Source organism: Bos grunniens, chromosome 11 (genome assembly GCF_055505025.1).
Source record: "Bos grunniens cultivar Pamir isolate PY7600 chromosome 11, Bosgru_T2T1.0, whole genome shotgun sequence".
NCBI lineage: Eukaryota > Metazoa > Chordata > Mammalia > Artiodactyla > Bovidae > Bos > Bos grunniens.
This window is the reverse complement of record NC_141175.1, coordinates 97,332,305-97,350,186: the sequence shown is the minus strand read 5'-3', so window position 1 is coordinate 97,350,186 and position 17,882 is coordinate 97,332,305. Positions and strand designations below refer to the sequence as shown.

At 52.0% G+C, this 17,882-nt stretch overlaps 1 protein-coding gene and 1 long non-coding RNA gene across 8 annotated transcripts; one reads left to right on the top strand and one right to left on the bottom strand.

The window, feature by feature from the left end:
* Positions 1-1,040: 1,040 nt before the first annotated feature.
* LOC147363624 (uncharacterized) lies at positions 1,041-4,456 on the bottom strand. Of its 2 annotated transcripts, XR_015137327.1 has the most exons (3): positions 3,860-4,456; positions 2,765-2,929; positions 1,041-1,871 (listed from the first exon to the last, which is right to left on the bottom strand). It is a non-coding gene; the product is annotated as an uncharacterized LOC147363624 (long non-coding RNA). The 2 variants fall into 2 exon arrangements; XR_015137326.1 differs by lacking the exon at positions 3,860-4,456 and having other exon boundaries at positions 2,765-3,078.
* Positions 3,531-17,827, top strand: RTKN (rhotekin). Of its 6 annotated transcripts, none has more exons than XM_086327699.1 (13): positions 3,531-3,742; positions 5,355-5,780; positions 10,889-11,088; positions 13,097-13,158; positions 13,256-13,309; positions 13,408-13,525; positions 13,736-13,945; positions 14,683-14,777; positions 14,887-14,993; positions 15,230-15,358; positions 16,058-16,226; positions 16,444-16,548; positions 17,127-17,827. In XM_086327699.1, exons 2-13 carry the CDS (start codon positions 5,709-5,711, stop codon positions 17,459-17,461), a joined length of 1,656 nt encoding a protein of 551 aa, XP_086183825.1. In that variant the 5' UTR covers positions 3,531-3,742; positions 5,355-5,708; the 3' UTR covers positions 17,462-17,827. The 6 variants fall into 6 exon arrangements, with proteins under 6 accessions (XP_086183825.1, XP_086183823.1, XP_086183821.1 ...); XM_086327700.1 differs by lacking the exon at positions 3,531-3,742 and adding an exon at positions 4,329-4,456; XM_086327698.1 differs by lacking the exon at positions 3,531-3,742 and adding an exon at positions 4,691-4,999.
* Positions 17,828-17,882: the final 55 nt, after the last annotated feature.

Below are 17,882 nucleotides of genomic sequence, written 5' to 3'. Positions count from 1 at the left end.
AGTAGATAGATTTTATTTTCCTGGGCTCCAAAAATCATTGCAGATGGTGACTGAAGCAACAACATTAAAAGAGGCTTGCTCCTTGGAAGAAAATCTGTGACAAAGCTCGATAGCACATTAAAAAGCAGAGACATCACTTTGCTGACAAAGGTCTGTATTAGTCAAAGCTATGGTTTTCCCAGTAGTCATGTATGGATGTGAAAGCTGGACCATAAAAAGGGCTGAGTGTGGAATAACTGATGTTTTCAAATTTTGGTGCTGGGAAAGACTCTTGAGAGTCCCTTGAACTGCAAGGAGACCAAACCAGTCAATCCTAAAGGAAATCAACCCTGAATATTCATTGGAAGGACTGATGCTGAAGTTGAAGCTCCAATACTTTGGCCATGTGATGTGAAGAGCCAACTCATTGGAAAAGCCCCTGATACTGGGAAAGATTGAGGGCAGGAAGAGAAGGCGGCAACAGATGATGAGATGGTTGGATGGCATTATCGACTCATTGGACATGAGTCTGGGCAAACTCTGGGAGACGGTGAAGGACAGGGAAGCCTGGCGTGCTGCAGTCCATGTGCGTGTGTGCTAAGTAGCTTCAGTCGTGTCCGACTCTTTGTGACCCCATGGACTGTGGGCTGCCAGGCTCCTCTGTCCATGGGCTTCTCCAGGCAAGAATACTGGAGTGGGTTACCATTCCCTTCTCCAGGGGATCTTCCTGACCCAGGCATTGAACCGGCGTCTCTTACGTCTCCTGCATTGGTAGGAGGGTTCTTTATAACTAGTGCTGCCTGGGAAGCCCAGTCCATGGGGTCGCAAAGAGTTAGACGTGACAGAGCGACAACAAAGTTGTATTTAACAGCTGGAATGCACAATTCCAGAAAATTCAGCAATTTTCTCTTATGAGCTAGTATGAGGCTTCAGCATTCTATGGCACCAAACTGTCTCAGTGTTTTTCTGTGATTATGGGAAAAGTGTGGTTTGTTCATGTATTTTTTACTTTTATTATTTTTTAAGTGGTAGAAAAAGAAATGTTTCAAAAACTGAATGAGTACTTTCAAAAAAGAATTTAATTAAAAAATAATACCTCCTCAGAAATTTTGGCCCTTGTCTCTCCACCTTCAGTTGAGGACAGTGTCAGCTGGCTTCCCAAACCCCAGACACAACCTCGTCCAGCAGATCTATGCAAATGCACGTCAGATTATGATCCCTAAAATATAACTCTGGTTGTGTCACTCCTTTCCCAAAATCTGAAGTCACATCAAGTACACATTCTCAGGCAGGATTTGAGCTCTGTTTTCTTTCCAAATGCTTTCCATTCCTCCTGCTCTTGTTAGGGGTTTTCAAAACCTTCTGCGTAGCCTGTGTTCCACAGGTGTGTGCATCCCTGCATGCAGCTGAGGGGGCCTCTGGAGAGGACACGATTTGGGGCTCCAGCCCCGCTTCTATTACAGCAGCTGTGATCATATTTCATGTATTTCAGGTGACATTTCATTTGGGGAAAAAAGCATTCTGCTGCCAAAAGTTAAACATTTGAAACGAACCATTTTAGTCCCACAGCGTGGCTCATCCCAGTCAAGCACTCTCAAATCTGTATGTTTCCTTTGGGCGTCTCATTTGTTCATTTACTTCAACCAATGATTTATTGAGAACTCCGTATGTGCCAGGCGCTGGGCATAAAGCAGTGGATAAGACAGACTGTCTCTCCTTAGGGAGCTTACAGTTTGGAAGAGTGATGATAGATATTTGAAGAAATTCAGAAACAATGCCTTCCTTTCCCCTTCAGTCTTCCTTTGAGATTTATCTCAGAGGCCACAGATTTTTCAAAATCTTTTGATCTGCCTTTCCTACTGACAGACGAACTCCCTTCTCCATGTAAACTTCTGTAAACAACAAAGATGTTTGTTGTTTTTTTCTGTCCAGCATCCATTCTTTCACTTTCTGGTGGTAGGACCTGTAACAGGTTTTCCGAAACCATGTCTCCCTCCCCTCTCTCCCAGCTTATTGGTTCCATTTGGTTTCCAGGACTGGGAAGTGACCTAGGCCTGGCCAACTGACACATGGAATCCTATTTGGCCATAGCGATTGGTTCAGGTTTGGCCACCCCTCTGCCTATAAAAATCGGTTTGAGAAGGATAAACGATCTGAAATGCCCCATAGTGAATCCCAGACACAGTGAATCTTGAAGCACAGGAGCTTCAAGAAACAGAGGCTCTCTTCTGCTGCATTTAAGCCTGAAAGTACACAGACCCAGAATTTTTGACAACCATTTTATAATGCTGTAGAGAATGAAGCCCTTGGAGAGGAAAGTAGATCCAGATGAAGGAGAAAGACAGGATCCTTGTGGGCACTGACTACCTGGGTCAAGCCACGACTAAAGCCTGAGCCCTGGATATCATCAGTCCTTAAGCCATAAATTTCCCCTTTTACCAAAGTAAATTTAAGTCAGGTTTTCTAAAAGAATGTTGAGTAATTTTTCATAGACCAGCAGTTCTAACCTGGGCTCTCTAAAGCTATAGCCTGGTATTTCTCTGGCTCTAGCTTTGAAGGAATCATTCTCTCTCTCTGTCTCTCTTGTTCTCCCCAGTAAATTCCTAAGTCCCAGGAATTCCTCATCTGTGGTCAGCAAATTAATCCTCTGCCATTTCCTTCTGTCCCACAGAGCTGGGGGTGGTGGTGAGGGGCCCCTTTTTCTGCAGAAGCTGAGAATCCTAACCCTGTCTCAGCTACCCAGCAAAGCAGCAGAGAGCCCATCTTAGGTAACAGATATCCTCACCCTCTAAGGCAGTCAAGGTCTGGGTCCAGGGAACTGAAGGTCGCTGGTGCCCCATCCAAGGGCACAAAGGGGCTGCATCCTACCCTTTTTCTTCATAGCTCCGCTTAGGCGGCGCTTGTCTCGTGCCAGGCACTCATGCTCGTCGTATGTAATCCTCATAACGACCTGAGGAGTGCGGTAATTACTGTATCCTCACTGCACAAGTGAGAAAGCTGAAGCTCAAGAAGTTCTCTGACAGTCAAGGATCCACGGTTAGGAACGAAGAGAGCAGAATTACCAGGCATGCTTAAGCACTGCTCGGTGAACTGTGGCCACTAGGGACGGAGAGGAGCTTAAAGTGAGGAGGGGGACGAAGAAGGGACTTTTGGGGCCGTAGGAAGTTGAAACCCTGAGAAGCTGCTCCGGGGTGAGACTGGGCGCAGTCCCAGGGCCGCGCGGTGTGACTCGCGGTGATCCCTGGGCCTCGGGGTTTTCCGCGCGCAGGTAGTCCGGCTCGCCGAGGGGGCTCAGCCTTTGGGGCGGGGCTTCTCTAGGCCCGCCCCTCGCCCAGGTGTGGCGCCCGCAACCCCCGCCGCGAGGGGCGGCGAACCCCCTCAGTGCTCCCGAGGTGTAGGCCTGCTTGGAGCCCGGGACTGGCCCGGCCGCCCGGGCCTTTGGCGGGGGCGGGGGCACGGGGGGTGGAGGGAGAGAGTGCCGCGCCCTGCCCGGCCCAGGTGTCGTCTCCGGAGGAGGAGTTTGGGAATCCGGCTGCGGGAGATTCCCAGCCGGACTAGCTGAAGGGCAACGAGGGAAAGAAGCCTAAGGGACAAGGCAGAGCCGGGCGGTGCGGGGAGTGCAGAAGGGAGGCAAAGCCGCGGGACCGCCAGCATGTTCTCCCGAAACCACCGGAGCCGGGTCACCGTGGCCAGGGGCTCTGCCCTGGAGATGGAGTTCAAACGCGGCCGCTTCCGACTCAGCCTCTTAAGCGACCCGCCGGAGGTGAGAGACCCGCGTCCCTGCCTTCCCCTCCCCCGGCTCCCGCAGTTCGGGCCGCCCGGGCCTCCCGCCCCGCCCGCGCGCACCAAGGGGCGGAGACGCGGTGGGTCGGGTACAGACCAGAGGTTGTTGACTTGAAAAGTCAGGCGCGGACCGTCTGCACGTTAGTCCAACCGTGTCACCCCAGACATTCTCTGGCCCAGTGGGATGATTTGCCTCCGCCTGGAAAAACTTCAGTTTAAGGAGCCCTAGGCTCGATTCCTAAGATGCGCCTTACGGCAGCACTTCGGGGTATCCTGGAGATGTGCAACTAGCCGGGCTCTAACCAGACTCCTGGCCTGGGTGCCCGCTCCTTCCCTGGCCTCCAGCCGCATCCCACAGCCCGTCTCTACCGTCTGGGACAGCCTCCGTCGTCCGTCCTGACTTCTCGGCCTCCTTCGCTGAAACTCTACGCAACTGCTCCTCTGTGGCTGGGGGAATCGGAAATGAGGGGTTCCCGATTAACGATTTGGGATTTTTTCCCACACTCAAGCTTTCAGCCTCCTTTTCTGTGGCCTAAGAGGAGTACAGCCTCTACAGTTCCCTCCCTGGCCCACTACTTTGCCCAGGTCTGAGCCCTACTTGTAATTCCTTAAAGAGGCTCAGGAGAGGCTGAAAGATGTGGGGGCCGAGCCAGGACTGAGAGGGCCAGTAGCGACAGCAGAGGCTGTCCCCCAGGTCAGTTCTCCTTCGCTGCTGGTCCTGGAAAGGGTTAAGTGAGGGGGCCTTCCTCACTCCTCCCGGATTCCAGTCCTGGCTTCTGCACTTTACCCCACAGCCTGCCCAGAACAAAGGCTCTTTCACACCCCTGTCCCACAGTCCCAGGCCTTCTCTGACTCAGAAGCTAGTGGGCCTGGGAGACAGGGCCTCTATCGAGTCCCGCATAAGCAACGCCGCGTGGGGCCAGCGTGGGGGAGTGAGGGGCGAGGCCCAGGGACCAGGAGGAGGGGCCTGTTAGCTGGAGCCGCCCCCGGGATAAGCCCGGCCTTTTGGGGGCCATCGCGGAGGAACCGGGGTGGAGCCGCTGGGCCCCGGAGCGAGTGTGACTCCGTGGGCCTGGGGTGGAGCGGGGGCGGTGGTGGCAAAGCTGCAGCTGGCTGGGAATCGGGGCTGGTTTCCTGTCTGGAAGGGAAGGGGCCCGCAGAGGGGAGCGGGGGCAGCGCAGCCAGGCACACCCCTGCCTTTCTCCCTCCCTCTCCTCCCTTCTGCTGGAAAAGCAAGGTAATTGTGAACCCAGGGTGGGGCGGGCTGGATGAAGGTCCCAAGTTGGAAGAGGTGGCCCTGGGGGTTGGGCTGCAATTACCCCTCTGTCCCACTTCCTAGGCTCACTCAATCAAGTCCCCACCTCTATCCCTCTTCTTCCTCAAACTAAGCCCGAACCCTTTCAGAAAGCAACCTCCTGACAATCCCCACGAGTCCACAGAACCTGCATGAAGTGTCCCTTCCCGGCCCCCTTCCAGTTGTGCCTGCCCCTCACACCCTACAGCACACAGATTCTCTGTCCACCAGGCCAGGGTTGTGGGCGGGGGCTGGGGAGGGGCCAGAGTCGGAATGAAAGAGCCTTTTTCTTCCACAGCTGGGAGAACAGCTGCCACCAAAGCAAGACTGGACACTCTGTGCCCAGAGCCCCTTCTGCAGCTGGCCTCCTCTCCGGGTACCCTGCTCATCCTCACCTCGCTTTCCTTTCCTCCCATGCCTGGCTCCATCAGGGCCCTGGAACAGCGGTAGGCAAGGAGACTTTGTCACAGCAGCCAGAGGGGTCTAATTGGAGCACGAGAGGGACAGGGGCTGCCTCTGCCCTCTGACCAAGAACTGCCTACCTCTTTCAAGACGAGGAGAGCAGCGGGAGAGGAATTCTGGGGCAGCGTGGGGCTTGCTTGCCACCCCTCTGAGGGGTCAGCAAGGGAAGGGGAGCCCAGGGGGCACAGAGATGCAGGACAGATTGCACATCCTGGAGGACCTGAATATGCTCTACATCCGGCAGATGGCGCTCAGCCTGGAGGTAACGCCCCCACCCCTGGAGTGCACCTCCTCCACAGCATCCCAGCTCCGGTTCTGCGGTTCTGCGCTGCCCTTTCCGGCTGGGCCTGCTCCAAGTGGGGAGAGGGATGAGGTGGTTCTGTGTGCCCTTCTTTGGGTGCTACTTGTGGACCCAGGTTCAGTTCTGCCAGTTAGAGTATTGTGCTGGCAACAGGGTCTTCACCCTTATTTCTGGAAGCTCTGTGGGTTGGTGTGGCTGTGTGTTCTGGGGCTGAGGGCCCCTTTTAGGTGTGGGAAGAAGAGAGTACATTGTGAGCGTGGTCTTCAGGAAGGAGACGGCCTTACCAGAGAAGCGGAAGAGGATTCTAGGGCAGGATATAAGGATTCTGTGGCCCTGAAGATGGCAGGGAGCTGTTTATTCATTTATTTATTCTTAATCACATTTATTGAGCACCTAATATATGCCAGCTGCTTTCTAGATCTTGGGACACCTCAGTGAACAAAACAGTAAAGATCCACTCTAGGGGACCTAGAAACATGCAAACACATAAATAATCTCACAATGAAATTGTGATAAAAACAGGGGTATCATAAACATCAGGTAGGAGAGGCAGCATTAGATGTAGGAGTCAGGGAAGACCTTTGTGAGCTCTTTGAGCTGTGGCCAGAAGGATGAAGATATGTAAAGATGGGAGGAAGAGCTTTCCAGACAGAGGGCAGAGTAAGGACCTTAAATGAGGATGATGATATGTTTGGGGAAGAAAGAGAGCCAGTGTGGCTAAAACATACTGGTTGGGGTCAAACTGACTGGCGGGGACCAGATTATGCAGGGCTTTGAAGGCCATGACAAGTCATTTAGATTTTACTGTAAGTGTGATATTGGCCCGTGGAGGGTTTTAAGCGTGTGGGACAACTCACCTAATGTTTTAATGTGATAGCTGTTGTGTTTGAAAGGAACAGGCTAGGTAGGGGTGGGGGTGACCACCAGCTAGGAGGTCATTACAGCCTTTGGGGAATGAACCTGATGGTGAGGAGTAAATGCTCATGGTGAAGATAGGGAGAAAAGGGTGGATTTGAAATGATGGTGGTAGATCTGACAGGGCTTGCTGATGGATTGGACGTGAGGCTGAGGCAAAGAGAGGGCTCCCAGATGATTCTCAGGTGTGTGGCTAAGCAACTGGGCAGTGTAGTCATTTACAGAGATGGGAAAGACAGAGGAAGCTGTGGTAGTGACTGCCTGAACCAGGCAGAGGGTTGCTGCTGAGGGAGGTCAGAGGCTGGACAGTAAAGAGTCTAGCTCAGAAAGGGGATTTATCACATGTTTTTGCACCCTCAACCTGGTCCACACTCCCTAGATAATGATAGACACATGGCACTCTTCACCAACAAATCCATGCGTGGCCTCACAATCTTTCTCAGCACAACCTTGGCATAAATTATGCAGATTGTGTCTTTCACAAGGGCATTGCATAGTGGCGAGAGTCCTGGCCTAGTTTCAGGCTGGGTGAGGAGGAAACACCTTTATCTAAGTTCTTTGCCTAGTGAGGGTCATCTTTTTCTGATGTGCAGAAAGTTGCCCAAGGTTTCCACTACCTATTGTCTTGGGTCGGCACAGGAGATAAAATCTATTTGCCATCCCTCATCCTCTGCACTGTTCATGTTACTAGGTACATGTAGCTATTTACATTTAAATTTTAGTTAATTAAAATGAAATAAAATAATTTTCAGTTCCTTAATTACTTTAGCCATATTTCATGTGGTCCATGGCTATTGAACATTTCCATCATTGTAGGATGATGGAATGATCTTATTGGACATGGCTGGTCTAGGTATTTAAGTATTCAAATTCTGCATCCCTCCCCCTCCAGGTAATTGTTCTTCATAGGAGCCCTGCCCAAGTTCTGGACAGAAAAGGGGGCTTAGATTTCACTTTAATCATCTCTTATTCAGCCATTAGTTGGTTGAGGGTGCTGTGTTCTTTCTCCGGGAGGCTCAGCAGTTCTCCAACCCCCAACTCATTGATGTTTCAGGGATTAGCAAGATGGGTAGTTGTGAAAGTGTAAATTCAAGGAGATTTTTCTGGAGAAGGCAACTTGAGGTGCAAGTAAGGAGGAGGTGGGAGTGCTGGGCCCAGGTACAAGTTAGATTTTCCCATTTAATCCTTAAACAGTGCTATGGAGCAGGTGGAATACCCAACTCCCACCCCCTACCCCTACCCCCACCCCCAGAGGTTAAGTTCTCACAGCTAGTTAAGTTCCTAAGCCAGGATTTGAATTTAGCCCTGGTGGAGTTTCTAAAAGGATCATAAGGCAATGAGAAGCAGAGCAGGAAGTTAGAGACAGAAGAGGGTGGGAGGAACTGGAAAGGATGTCCAGAGAGGGCCTAGTATGTGCTGGGGTTTCAGGCCATGACTCATCCTTCTTCAGCCACTTGGGTCCTGACCCAGTCCAGCTGACATCCAACTGAGGGCTCTTTCCCAGGAGAGCCTGGTGGAAGTACTGCTGGCTTGGGAAAAGAGGGCATATGGGTGGGGAGGAGGGGACATGGAGCTATCCCTGAGGTAGGGAGAGGGGGTGAAGGTCTGGGATCCAGATCCTGTGTCAGGATTCCCAAAATGGTCTGCCCAAAGGATGGGAGGTTTTTAGGGCATTCTCCACTGTGGGGCCGTGGGAGAGTGGATTCAGACCAGAGGGCTGTGGGGGCAGTGGCAGACAGGGTGTCTGGGCCCCTAAGCCAGCTCATCCAGGCTGGATACCATGACTTCTCTGCAGCCCTTTATACCAATGTATTCCAATGTATATACCATCCTCCCTCTGGCAAGCTCCCAGGCCAATAGTCACCTTGGAGAGCACTTGTAACGTGGAGGGGTCTCCTGGTCTCTGGCAGTTCTAGACCCTGGAGCCCTTTCCAGGGTGAGGACAGTGCTCCTGGAGGTACTGTCCCTCTGCCACTAGATCTCTCTGGTTAACGCTTCCGCTGGAGCCTAATGGGGCCAGGTGGACAGAGGGAGCGAGGGGCTGCCTGCAGCTCACTCTCGCGACAGCTGGGAGCTGATATCATCGGCGCTCACTGCAGGCGTGGCGGCTCCCCAGGGTACCTGGTCTTGAGGTTCCCCTGAGGACCAGCCATACTGCCTGCATCGTGCTGCATGTGCAATGGACAGGGCTAGGGAAGAATCCGTGAGTGCTGGGGCTGGGACCAAAAGGCAAGTCAGGAGGGGGCTGAGGCTGTTGCGCAGCCCTACCCCCCTCACTTGTTTGAGGTATTTGTGGTAGAAGCTGGATGCAGAATGAGATGGGGGTGGGCAGGCAACAAACCTTAGCAGAGATGGGATCCTGGTGCAGGCAGGCATGGTGGAGGTGGGGACAGCTGTGTAGCCTGAGAGGGCTTTCTGGTGGAGGCGGCACTGTACATGTTGGCCTATTTAAAGAGTCAGGAAGGGAAACGTGGATAGTGAGGGTGATGAGATGAGGTGAGAGGTGATGAGAGTCTGGCCTAGCCCAAGTAGGGAAGGAAGAATCAGCAGGTAGGTCAGACAAGGCAATTCCTGCACGCAGTAATTTAGGGTGTTCAGGTCTTGGAGACTTGAAGGCTAGAGTCATCAGGGACAGAAGCAAGGGCACAGAGTGTGAAAGAGAGCTGGTGTGAGGGAGAAGACAGGTTTTGATGTTGGGCAGTCACATTCACCCTCCTCTTCCAACGCTATCACTCCACTTGGCTTGCTTCTGATTTGTATACACTGTAATAGGGTTAGTCTTCCAGTTGCTCTCTGAAGCCTTCCCCATCACCTCAGCCAGAGACAAATAGGGCCTGTTTCCTGACTGCATTTGTGCCATGACCTGGCACTTACAGAGCAGCCATTAATGTCTGCATCCCTTACCTCCCAGCTGGATTTCAAATGTGAAGCCTTCGACAGCACAGGGATGCTCTAGTGTTATTACTGAGTGAATGTTACTGGGGCTGAGGTAGCATCATTAAAATAAGTACACACTACTTCCTCCCAGCCCCCACCTCCTTCCAGGTACACCATATGTTGGGCATTTTGCTAAGTGCCTGCTCAGCAACTCGCTCTTGACCTTCTGTTTCACCTGCCTTCCTGTCTGTCTTCACCTCCCATACTCAGAAGGCCAGCAGGTGGCAGGCTCCAAAATCTGGGGTGTGTACTGCATTCTGTACAGCATGGGTGAACACTGTAGGTAGTATGCTTCTCCACTGACCCCTTACCAACTAGATGTCCTCTCTCATCACTTGAGTCTTTGGGGTAAGCCAGGATCTACCATCTGTGGCCATTCCCTTTAGGTAGTGGTTCTCAGCCTGGGCTGCACCTCAAGGTCACTTGGGGAATTCTCCCAAAAATGCACATGCCCCACCTGTTAAGAGATTCTTATTCTGCTAATCTGAGGTGGGGCCTGGTGACCTTTTTTTAAAAAATCAGAAGATTTAATTTTTTTAAAAGGTAACACAATTTCCAATAGTACGGTAGATTTATAAACTATCATAAGTTGACTTTCCATTCCTGGCTCCCAGCCCCACAACCACTACTGTTTTATGTGTATCTGTGGATATGGATATGCATATATAAATATTGTGCCCAAATAGAAGCATGCTGTAATACTGTTCTACTATCGTTTCTCACTTCATATATTTTGAATAGTTTCATTTTTGCATACATGTCTACCTTAATGTCTGCAATATTCCATATTCTGTGGTATAGATGTACTATAACTTATTCAACCAATGCCCTATTGAAGGACTTTTAATCTTGGTGTTTTAAATTGATGCTGCAATGAATATGGCTCTGCCCACAAGTGTCACTGTATTTGTAGAATAAAATCCTAGATGGTGCATAGCTGGAGAAAAGGATGTGAATTTGTAGTTTTTACAGATTTTTCCAAATTGTGCTCCAAAGAGGCTGAAAAAATTTATACTCCTGAAGGGCATCTGTATTTTTACAAAGCTTCTCTGGTTATTCCTGGGCAGTTGAAGTTGAGACTCAGTCCCTGCCCTTTAGTTGCCTGAAACCTAAGTTCATCAGTTTCTTGTTGACCACAGCCCACTTAGGGACTGAAAGGTGCATCAGCCTGTCCCCAATTGATATTTCCTTCTCTTCCTTATCCCCACTCTGGCTAGGACACAGAGTTGCAAAGAAAGTTAGACCATGAGATCCGGATGAGGGAAGGGGCCTGCAAGCTGCTGGCGGCCTGCTCCCAGCGAGAGCAGGCTCTGGAGGCCACCAAGAGCCTGCTGGTGTGCAACAGCCGCATCCTCAACTACATGGGCGAGCTGCAGCGGCGCAAGGAGGCACAGGTGCTGAAGAAGACAGGCCGGCGGTAAGCAAGGGGAGGCGAGGCTTTATGGGGATAGTGGTGCTCTGGATATATATATGGAGCATGGAGCATGGAGCACCTCGAAGACGACTTCCTGATGAAGACTTCCCAGGGACCTAGAAGACACCTTGATGTTTATCACCACAGTGTGCTGCCCAGAGGCACACTAGTGAGTTGCTAGGGCCCAGTAAAGCCCGTGTGTCTGGTGAAAGGCTGCTAGTCTGAGGATAGTAATGCAGGAGTGCTAATTTGCTAAGCCGTGCCTGTGATCTGACAAGCCTGTTTGTCTGGCTTCTGGAAAGCTAATTTTCTCAAAGCCAGTTCACCAAATGGTCAATTTGCTAAATGACCAATTAGTCATTTACTGTAACAGACAGTAGCTATTGTACTTGGGGTTTGCCTCATTTGAGGCAGAAATTGGGAGAAATAATAATAAAAATAATTTAAGTAAAAGCCTGCTGCTGCTGCTGCTAAGTCGCTTCAGTCATGTCCAACTCTGTGCGACCCCATAGATGGCAGCCCACCAGGCTCCCTCATCCCTGGGATTCTCCAGGCGAGAACACTGGAGTGGGTTGCCATTTCCTTCTCCAATGCATGAAAGTGAAAAATGAAAGTGAAGTCACTCAGTCGTGTCCGAGTCTATCGACCCCATGGACTGCAGCCTACCAGGCTCCTCCATCCATGGGATTTTTCAGGCAAGAGTACTGGAGTAGGGTGCCATTGCCTTCTCCGAAGTAAAAGCCTACCCATTCATATAAATTAGACTGTGTACTAAAAGGACTCAATCTGACAAAACTGTAGTGAAATGGTTGAGGTGATACTCTGGTAAAACTAAAATGTGGGAGAAAATATTTGGCAAATTGATCAATTCTGAGAACTGACCATTTTTTTGTAAATTGGTCACTTGGAAAATTGGCTTCTGGCAAAGTAACCTGTTTGACCCCACAAGGCTGAGTGGGGAGAAGGTCCAGGCCCCTCGCAGGCATAGTGTCCATTCCAGCTCACACACAAGGAGGTTGCCAGGAGGCCTCTAGAGTTCACCCATGAAGACACCAGGGCAAGGCAGGAACCCCTCAACGGCTGCTCCATAAAGTTAAAGGAAGAGCAAGCAGGCATAGGGACAGCTTCTACTTTGAGTCTGCTGTCTCTTAAGAGGTGGCCGTTGACAAGCTCTGCCTTGCCCAAGTCCTCACACATCCCATACAGTGTGATCTGTGGCACACCGTAAGTCCCTGGCAGCTGAACACGTTGCCATCAGTGCCACATCATTTAGTTTAAGGCTGTTCCAAGTCTCTAGTTTCATCATGACGAATTATAAATTAGTATGGAGAAGCTGGCCACCACCTTAGGAAAGGGACACATGCTCAGTGAGTTCTAATGTTAGGCAGGGAGGGGAGGAAGACCGGATGTCCCTCCCACAGTGGAGGAACTGGGGAACTTGGGGCACTGGGAAGGTTTAGCCAATCTAGCCAGAAGGTTAGAGGGGAAATCAAAGCTGGGGGGGGGGGGGAAGATGGAGAGAGATTTGTGATAAATGGGATACAAATGTCCCCTATTTGGGTTCTTGATTTTCTGACTGAGTACCCTCCTTTATTGAAGTGATGAGATGGCGGAGACAAGTACCCTCCTTTGTTGTTAAAAAGAAAGCCTGCACACTCCTCCAAGCCTGAGGAGAATCCTTGAAAGGGAGTCTCTCTGTGGGCAACCTGTCTCCTCAAGCCCCACTTCTTCCTGGCAGGAGTCTAGGGAGGTGGTCAGGAAGGGTGCTTGCTGGGGGTGGCCTGAGCTTGTACTGTGTGTGTGAGCTAAGTGCCTCTAGTATTCCCAAGCCCAACAACCTCCTGGGTTCAAAGGACAACTCTCCCTAACAGTCCTTCAGCTCTGCCAATGTCAGCCTGGCAGGGATCTGGCAGCTGAGCCCTGGGCCGGGGGGGTCCTAGAGCCTTTGGGAACCAGAGCCAGGGGGAATAGTGTCAAGAGGCCAGGCTAGGATGTTGTGATTTGCCCACAGGCCTTCGGACAGTGGGCCACCCACTGAGCGCTCCCCCTGCCGTGGCCAGATCTGCATTTCTGGTAAGAAGCACAACTACCCCAGCTGCTGGCATTCTTTGCCCAGTGATAAGATCTCCTGTCCTGTCTTGATGTCTGTTCCTATCCCTCTGCCCCTTAGATCTTCGGATTCCACTCATGTGGAAGGACACAGAATATTTCAAGAACAAAGGCGGTGAGTTCCACACATGTGGGACAGACTTAAGGGAGTGGCCCTGAGATTGGAGGTCCCCTCGGGGGCACATCATTACCGGTTTTGCTCTCGGCCCCCAGACCTGCACCGCTGGGCTGTGTTCCTGCTGCTGCAGATAGGGGAACACATTCAGGACACAGAGATGATCCTGGTGGACAGGACCCTCACAGACATCTCCTTTCAGAACAACGTGCTCTTGTGGGTACCTCATCCCTGTGGCTCCCCACTTTTTCTGCTAGGCTCTAATCATGTAGCTGCAGAGGAGGGGAGGAAGAGAAGGAGGGAGGGAGCTGGGCCTTCCCTGTGGAGCTGTCCTGTACTTGCAGGACATCCATCCTAACCCCAGTGCCGCTCCCTGGACTGGCCCAGACTATCCTCCCCTCCTTGCTTCCTCCCATATTCCTACAGTGCTGAGGCAGGGCCAGACTTTGAACTGCGGCTGGAGCTGTATGGGGCCTGTGTGGAAGAGGAGGGGGCCCTGGCTGGAGCCCCCAAGAGGCTTGCTACCAAACTCAGCAGCTCCCTGGGCCGCTCCTCAGGGAGGCGTGTCCGAGCATCGCTGGAGACTGCTGGGGGCTCAGGCAGCAGTCCCATCTTGCTTCCCACTCCGGCTGTGGGGTAAGCACCTATTTTCCTCCCTGGCCCTCAGCTGGCCACTGGTGATCTCTAAGCTGTGTTGAGCATGCGGAGCCTATTTTCAACTGTTGCCAGGACATGCAGACAGATATGAATGAGCAGTGGTCACATACTGGGAGGCACTCTGGCCCATACCTCAGGTACTTCAAACAGCCAACTGAGAAGATCAACAGGAATGCAGGAAGAGCTAGGTTCTGGGGTCTTCACTGCTTTTGCAGCAACAGATACACCTTATGTAGATATAACAGAGTGCCCCTGGCTACAGCAGAATAGCCTGGGTGCTGTGGTGTTGCCTACAGGCACCTGGAGGCATCTAGTAGACTCACTGGGTCTCTGAGGAGCAGTTTGAGAACCTTGCAGGTAATGAACAGATTGCTTATTTTGGAGACAGATGCAGATTCAGATTCAAGTTCTACCTCCTCAGCTTTATTTTGGGGCAGACTTCTTAACCTGTTTAAGCCTCAAGCTGCCTCGTCTATGAACTAAAGAATGCCACCAACCTCAGGGCTGTTGTGGGAATACAGTGGGATAACGTATTTAAAGCACAGGCCCCAGCACTTAGCGGGAGTACAGTATATGTCTGTTTCATCCCCTGTGGGGGAGGCAAGCTAGCTTTCTGTGGGGCAGCCTAAACAGGGGGGCAGACCTGCTCAGCTCTTACTGCTCTTGCCACCCAGCATGCCCCTCACTTGGCTGCTGCCCACTTCTCTGTCCTGCAGTGGTCCTCGTTACCACCTCTTGGCTCATACCACGCTCACCCTAGCAGCTGTGCAAGATGGGTTCCGCACACATGACCTCACCCTCGCCACTCCTGGTGAGTATGTATCTATGTGGGGGACGCTGGATGATGAGAAGAGGGGCTGATAGATGGTTCCTTCCCCTTCACATTTCCCACCCTCACCCTGCACTTCTCTCTCCCCCAGAGGAGAGCCCTGCCTGGCTGCCCCTTTACGGTAGCATGTGTTGCCGCCTGGTGGCTCAGCCCCTCTGCATGACTCAGCCTACTGCAAGTGGTACCCTCAGGGTGCAGGTGAGGGACCCTGAGGAGTGGAAGGGAAGTGGGAGAAGACAAAGGAGAGCCAGATCACGTAGGGATCAAAGAACCATTGAAAACGTAAGATCTGGGTGGAGGAAGGAGGGGCACGGTAAGATGAAAGGAGGGTAAGGTAGGAGGGTGGGCAGAAAGGAGTCATTTTTCTGTGGGGGGCTGGGAAGAAGGGTGTTGGGGGTGTGATTCCCCTAGGAAACCTTGAGTCATTTATGCAGCAAGCAGGGGAGCCGCGGGACTGGGTGCAAGTACACGGAGTCCTGAAAGGCACAAACCTCTTCTGTTACCGGCAACCTGAAGACACAGACACTGGGGACGAGCCGCTGTTTACTATCGCAATCAACAAGGTGATGAGTCTCTGGTGGTGAAGCCACCAGGTGCCAGGGTTCGGGAACCTCTCCATCAGGCCCTGGGAGGGCACAGAGGGCACAGAGACCTCAGAGAGATTAAAGCTAGCTTCCTGCTCCCAACAGCACCACACCCTGCTTCAGGGCCAGGGATGCTGAGGGACCATGTTCTCCCCACCAGCATCACGGAAAACGAGTCCCTTCTACTCACCAGCCTCCGCCCCTGCCAAGTATCACAGAGAGTTCGATTGCCAGTTTAGGACTTTTCATCCTCCTCCCATCTTTCTTCAGATTCCAGTCTGCGTCTCTTTTACCCTTTCCTGGTTTTCTCTCCCAGCCCAAGTCCAAGAACTTCTTTGTTTCCTAGCCCTTTTGCTGGCACTCCTGCCGACTTTTATAAAAGTATTGAGGGGCCTTAGTGTTCCTGTTCCTGCCTGCCTCCTCACCTTCCCTGCCTTGCTCCATCCCTCCTTTCCTGTCTCCATCTGCTCCTTTTCCTGACTAAGGATGACTTGTCTCATTCCAGTCCTTTCTTGCCATTTCTTCCTACTCTGATCAGTAGGAGCCAAGTGAGAGGGCTTGGTGAAAGCTCCACAAGTTCCTCCTTCTAAGGGTAGGGATGACCAAGCCTGCCTGATGTCACTGCTGACTTCTGTGACCAAGGTGAAGGTGGAAGCAGATCTTGGATTTCTCCTCTAGGAGACTCAAGTCCGGGCAGGGGAGCTGGACCAGGCAGCCAGCTGGCCCTTCACCCTGAGCATCAGTAACCGGTATGGGGAGGAAGAGGTAACGCACACTCTTCAGGCAGAGAGTCGGGGAGCCCTGCAGAGCTGGATGGAGGCTCTGTGGCAGCTTTTCTTTGACATGAGTAAGAGGAGGGGTCTGGATTGGGGCTTGTTATTTTTACCAAAGTAAAATTATTTGATAATTCTTATAATTAAAAATTATATAATACAATATTAAATTATTATAATAATTCTTATAATAATACAATACTTTTTGAAATGAGCCTGTTTTCAAGAATGTGTGGAAGGGAATGTAGCAGGGGAGAAGGCAGCCCACCCCCATCAATGCTCTCCCCTCAGGTCAGTGGAAGCAGTGCTGTGATGAAATAATGAAAATTGAAACACCTGCTCCTCGGAAACCACCCCAAGTGCTGGCCAAGCAGGGGTCCCTGTACCATGAAATGGGTGAGTGAAAATGCACTGTGGGGTCCTCATGGGCAGCTGCGTTGGGGGCTTCAGGGGAACCCAGATAGTGGAGACAGAGAGAAAGCACACTGTGGGCTAAGGCAGAACTCTGGGGACCCAAGTCCCACCCAGGAGTCCTTTCCCTTCTCCAGCTCTTCTTAAAATCACCTCCACCAAAGTCCAAACAAATCCTTGTAGAACCAGACTCATTTCATGGATTTTTTTTTCCTAATTTTTTCTTTCCTGTTTCCCTTTCTGCATGTGGATTCCTGTCTGTTCCTCTGACCCTTCACTTGCCCGGCAATGCTTTAATTTTCCTCCTCTTTCTTGGTTTCTTCACCTCCTTCTGCCTACTCCCCTCTCGCTGTCCACCCACTGCCCCCATGTGCCACAGTCTGATCAGAGCCTGTGGCTCCTGGGGGCCCGTGTGAGGGGCTGCTCCTGCAGGATAATGCAGTCTCAGCAGAGATCCGGGCTCTGCTTTCCTCCTCTTACACTGACAGGTGATGCTCAGGGCTGAGTAGCTCTGGGGCCCAAGCTCTGACTCCCCTCCCCTCGATCCCTTCCTGATGCCACAGCTATTGAGCCGCTGGATGACATCGCAGCAGTGACAGACATCCTGGCCCAGCGGGAGGGCGCGAGGCTGGAGACACCCCCACCCTGGCTAGCAGTGTTTACAGACCAGCCTGCCTTGCCTGGCCCCTGCTCACCTGCTTCAGTGGCCCCAGCTCCAGCCCGGATCCATTCCTTGCCCTGGGGGAGACCCCGAACATTCTCTCTGGATGCTGTCCCCTCAGACCATTCCCCTGGGGCTTCTCGCTTGGTCGCCCCTCTCCCCCTGCAGCGATCCCCACGATCCAGAGGCCTCTGCAGCAAAGGCCCACCCCACACTTGGCTCCAGTCACCAGTGTGAGAGAGAAAGGTGCTGGCAATAGGATCTGGCCAGAAGAGGGGAAGATGTGTGTGCAGCTGGGCTCGGATTCAGCACTGTTTGCAGCAGGCTGACCAGCTTGGCCTCCCCTTCCTCTGCTGGAGTCGGGGTAGGCTGAGAAGGGGTATCAGAAGCCCCTTTAAGCTGTGGTTGCCACGGTGCTGAGGGACTTGTTCCCAGGGCTGGCTGGGACCCCGTAAACCCTTCCTGGGAGAAAACTGGAACCAACCCTGCCCTACCTCCCTGCATTAACCAGCTTTGAGAATGGCACTGAAGAGCCTTGGGAGGGAACACACCTCCCTTGTGACTTTTACATTGACCATTAAAGTTATTTAACATCACCCTTCACCTGGTTGTTGAGAACAGATTGCCTCTTGACTTGGTCAGGACCCGCCATAGCCTT

Bases quoted from the DNA above. Each gene is read 5' to 3' on its own strand.
- RTKN (XM_086327695.1), top strand. From the start codon at position 3,632: ATGTTCTCCCGAAACCACCGGAGCCGGGTCACCGTGGCCAGGGGCTCT. The intron at 13,310-13,407 runs GTGAGTTCCACA...CTCGGCCCCCAG, and splicing joins ATATTTCAAGAACAAAGGCG to ACCTGCACCGCTGGGCTGTG. The intron at 16,549-17,126 runs GTGAGTGAAAAT...CTGATGCCACAG, and splicing joins GTCCCTGTACCATGAAATGG to CTATTGAGCCGCTGGATGAC.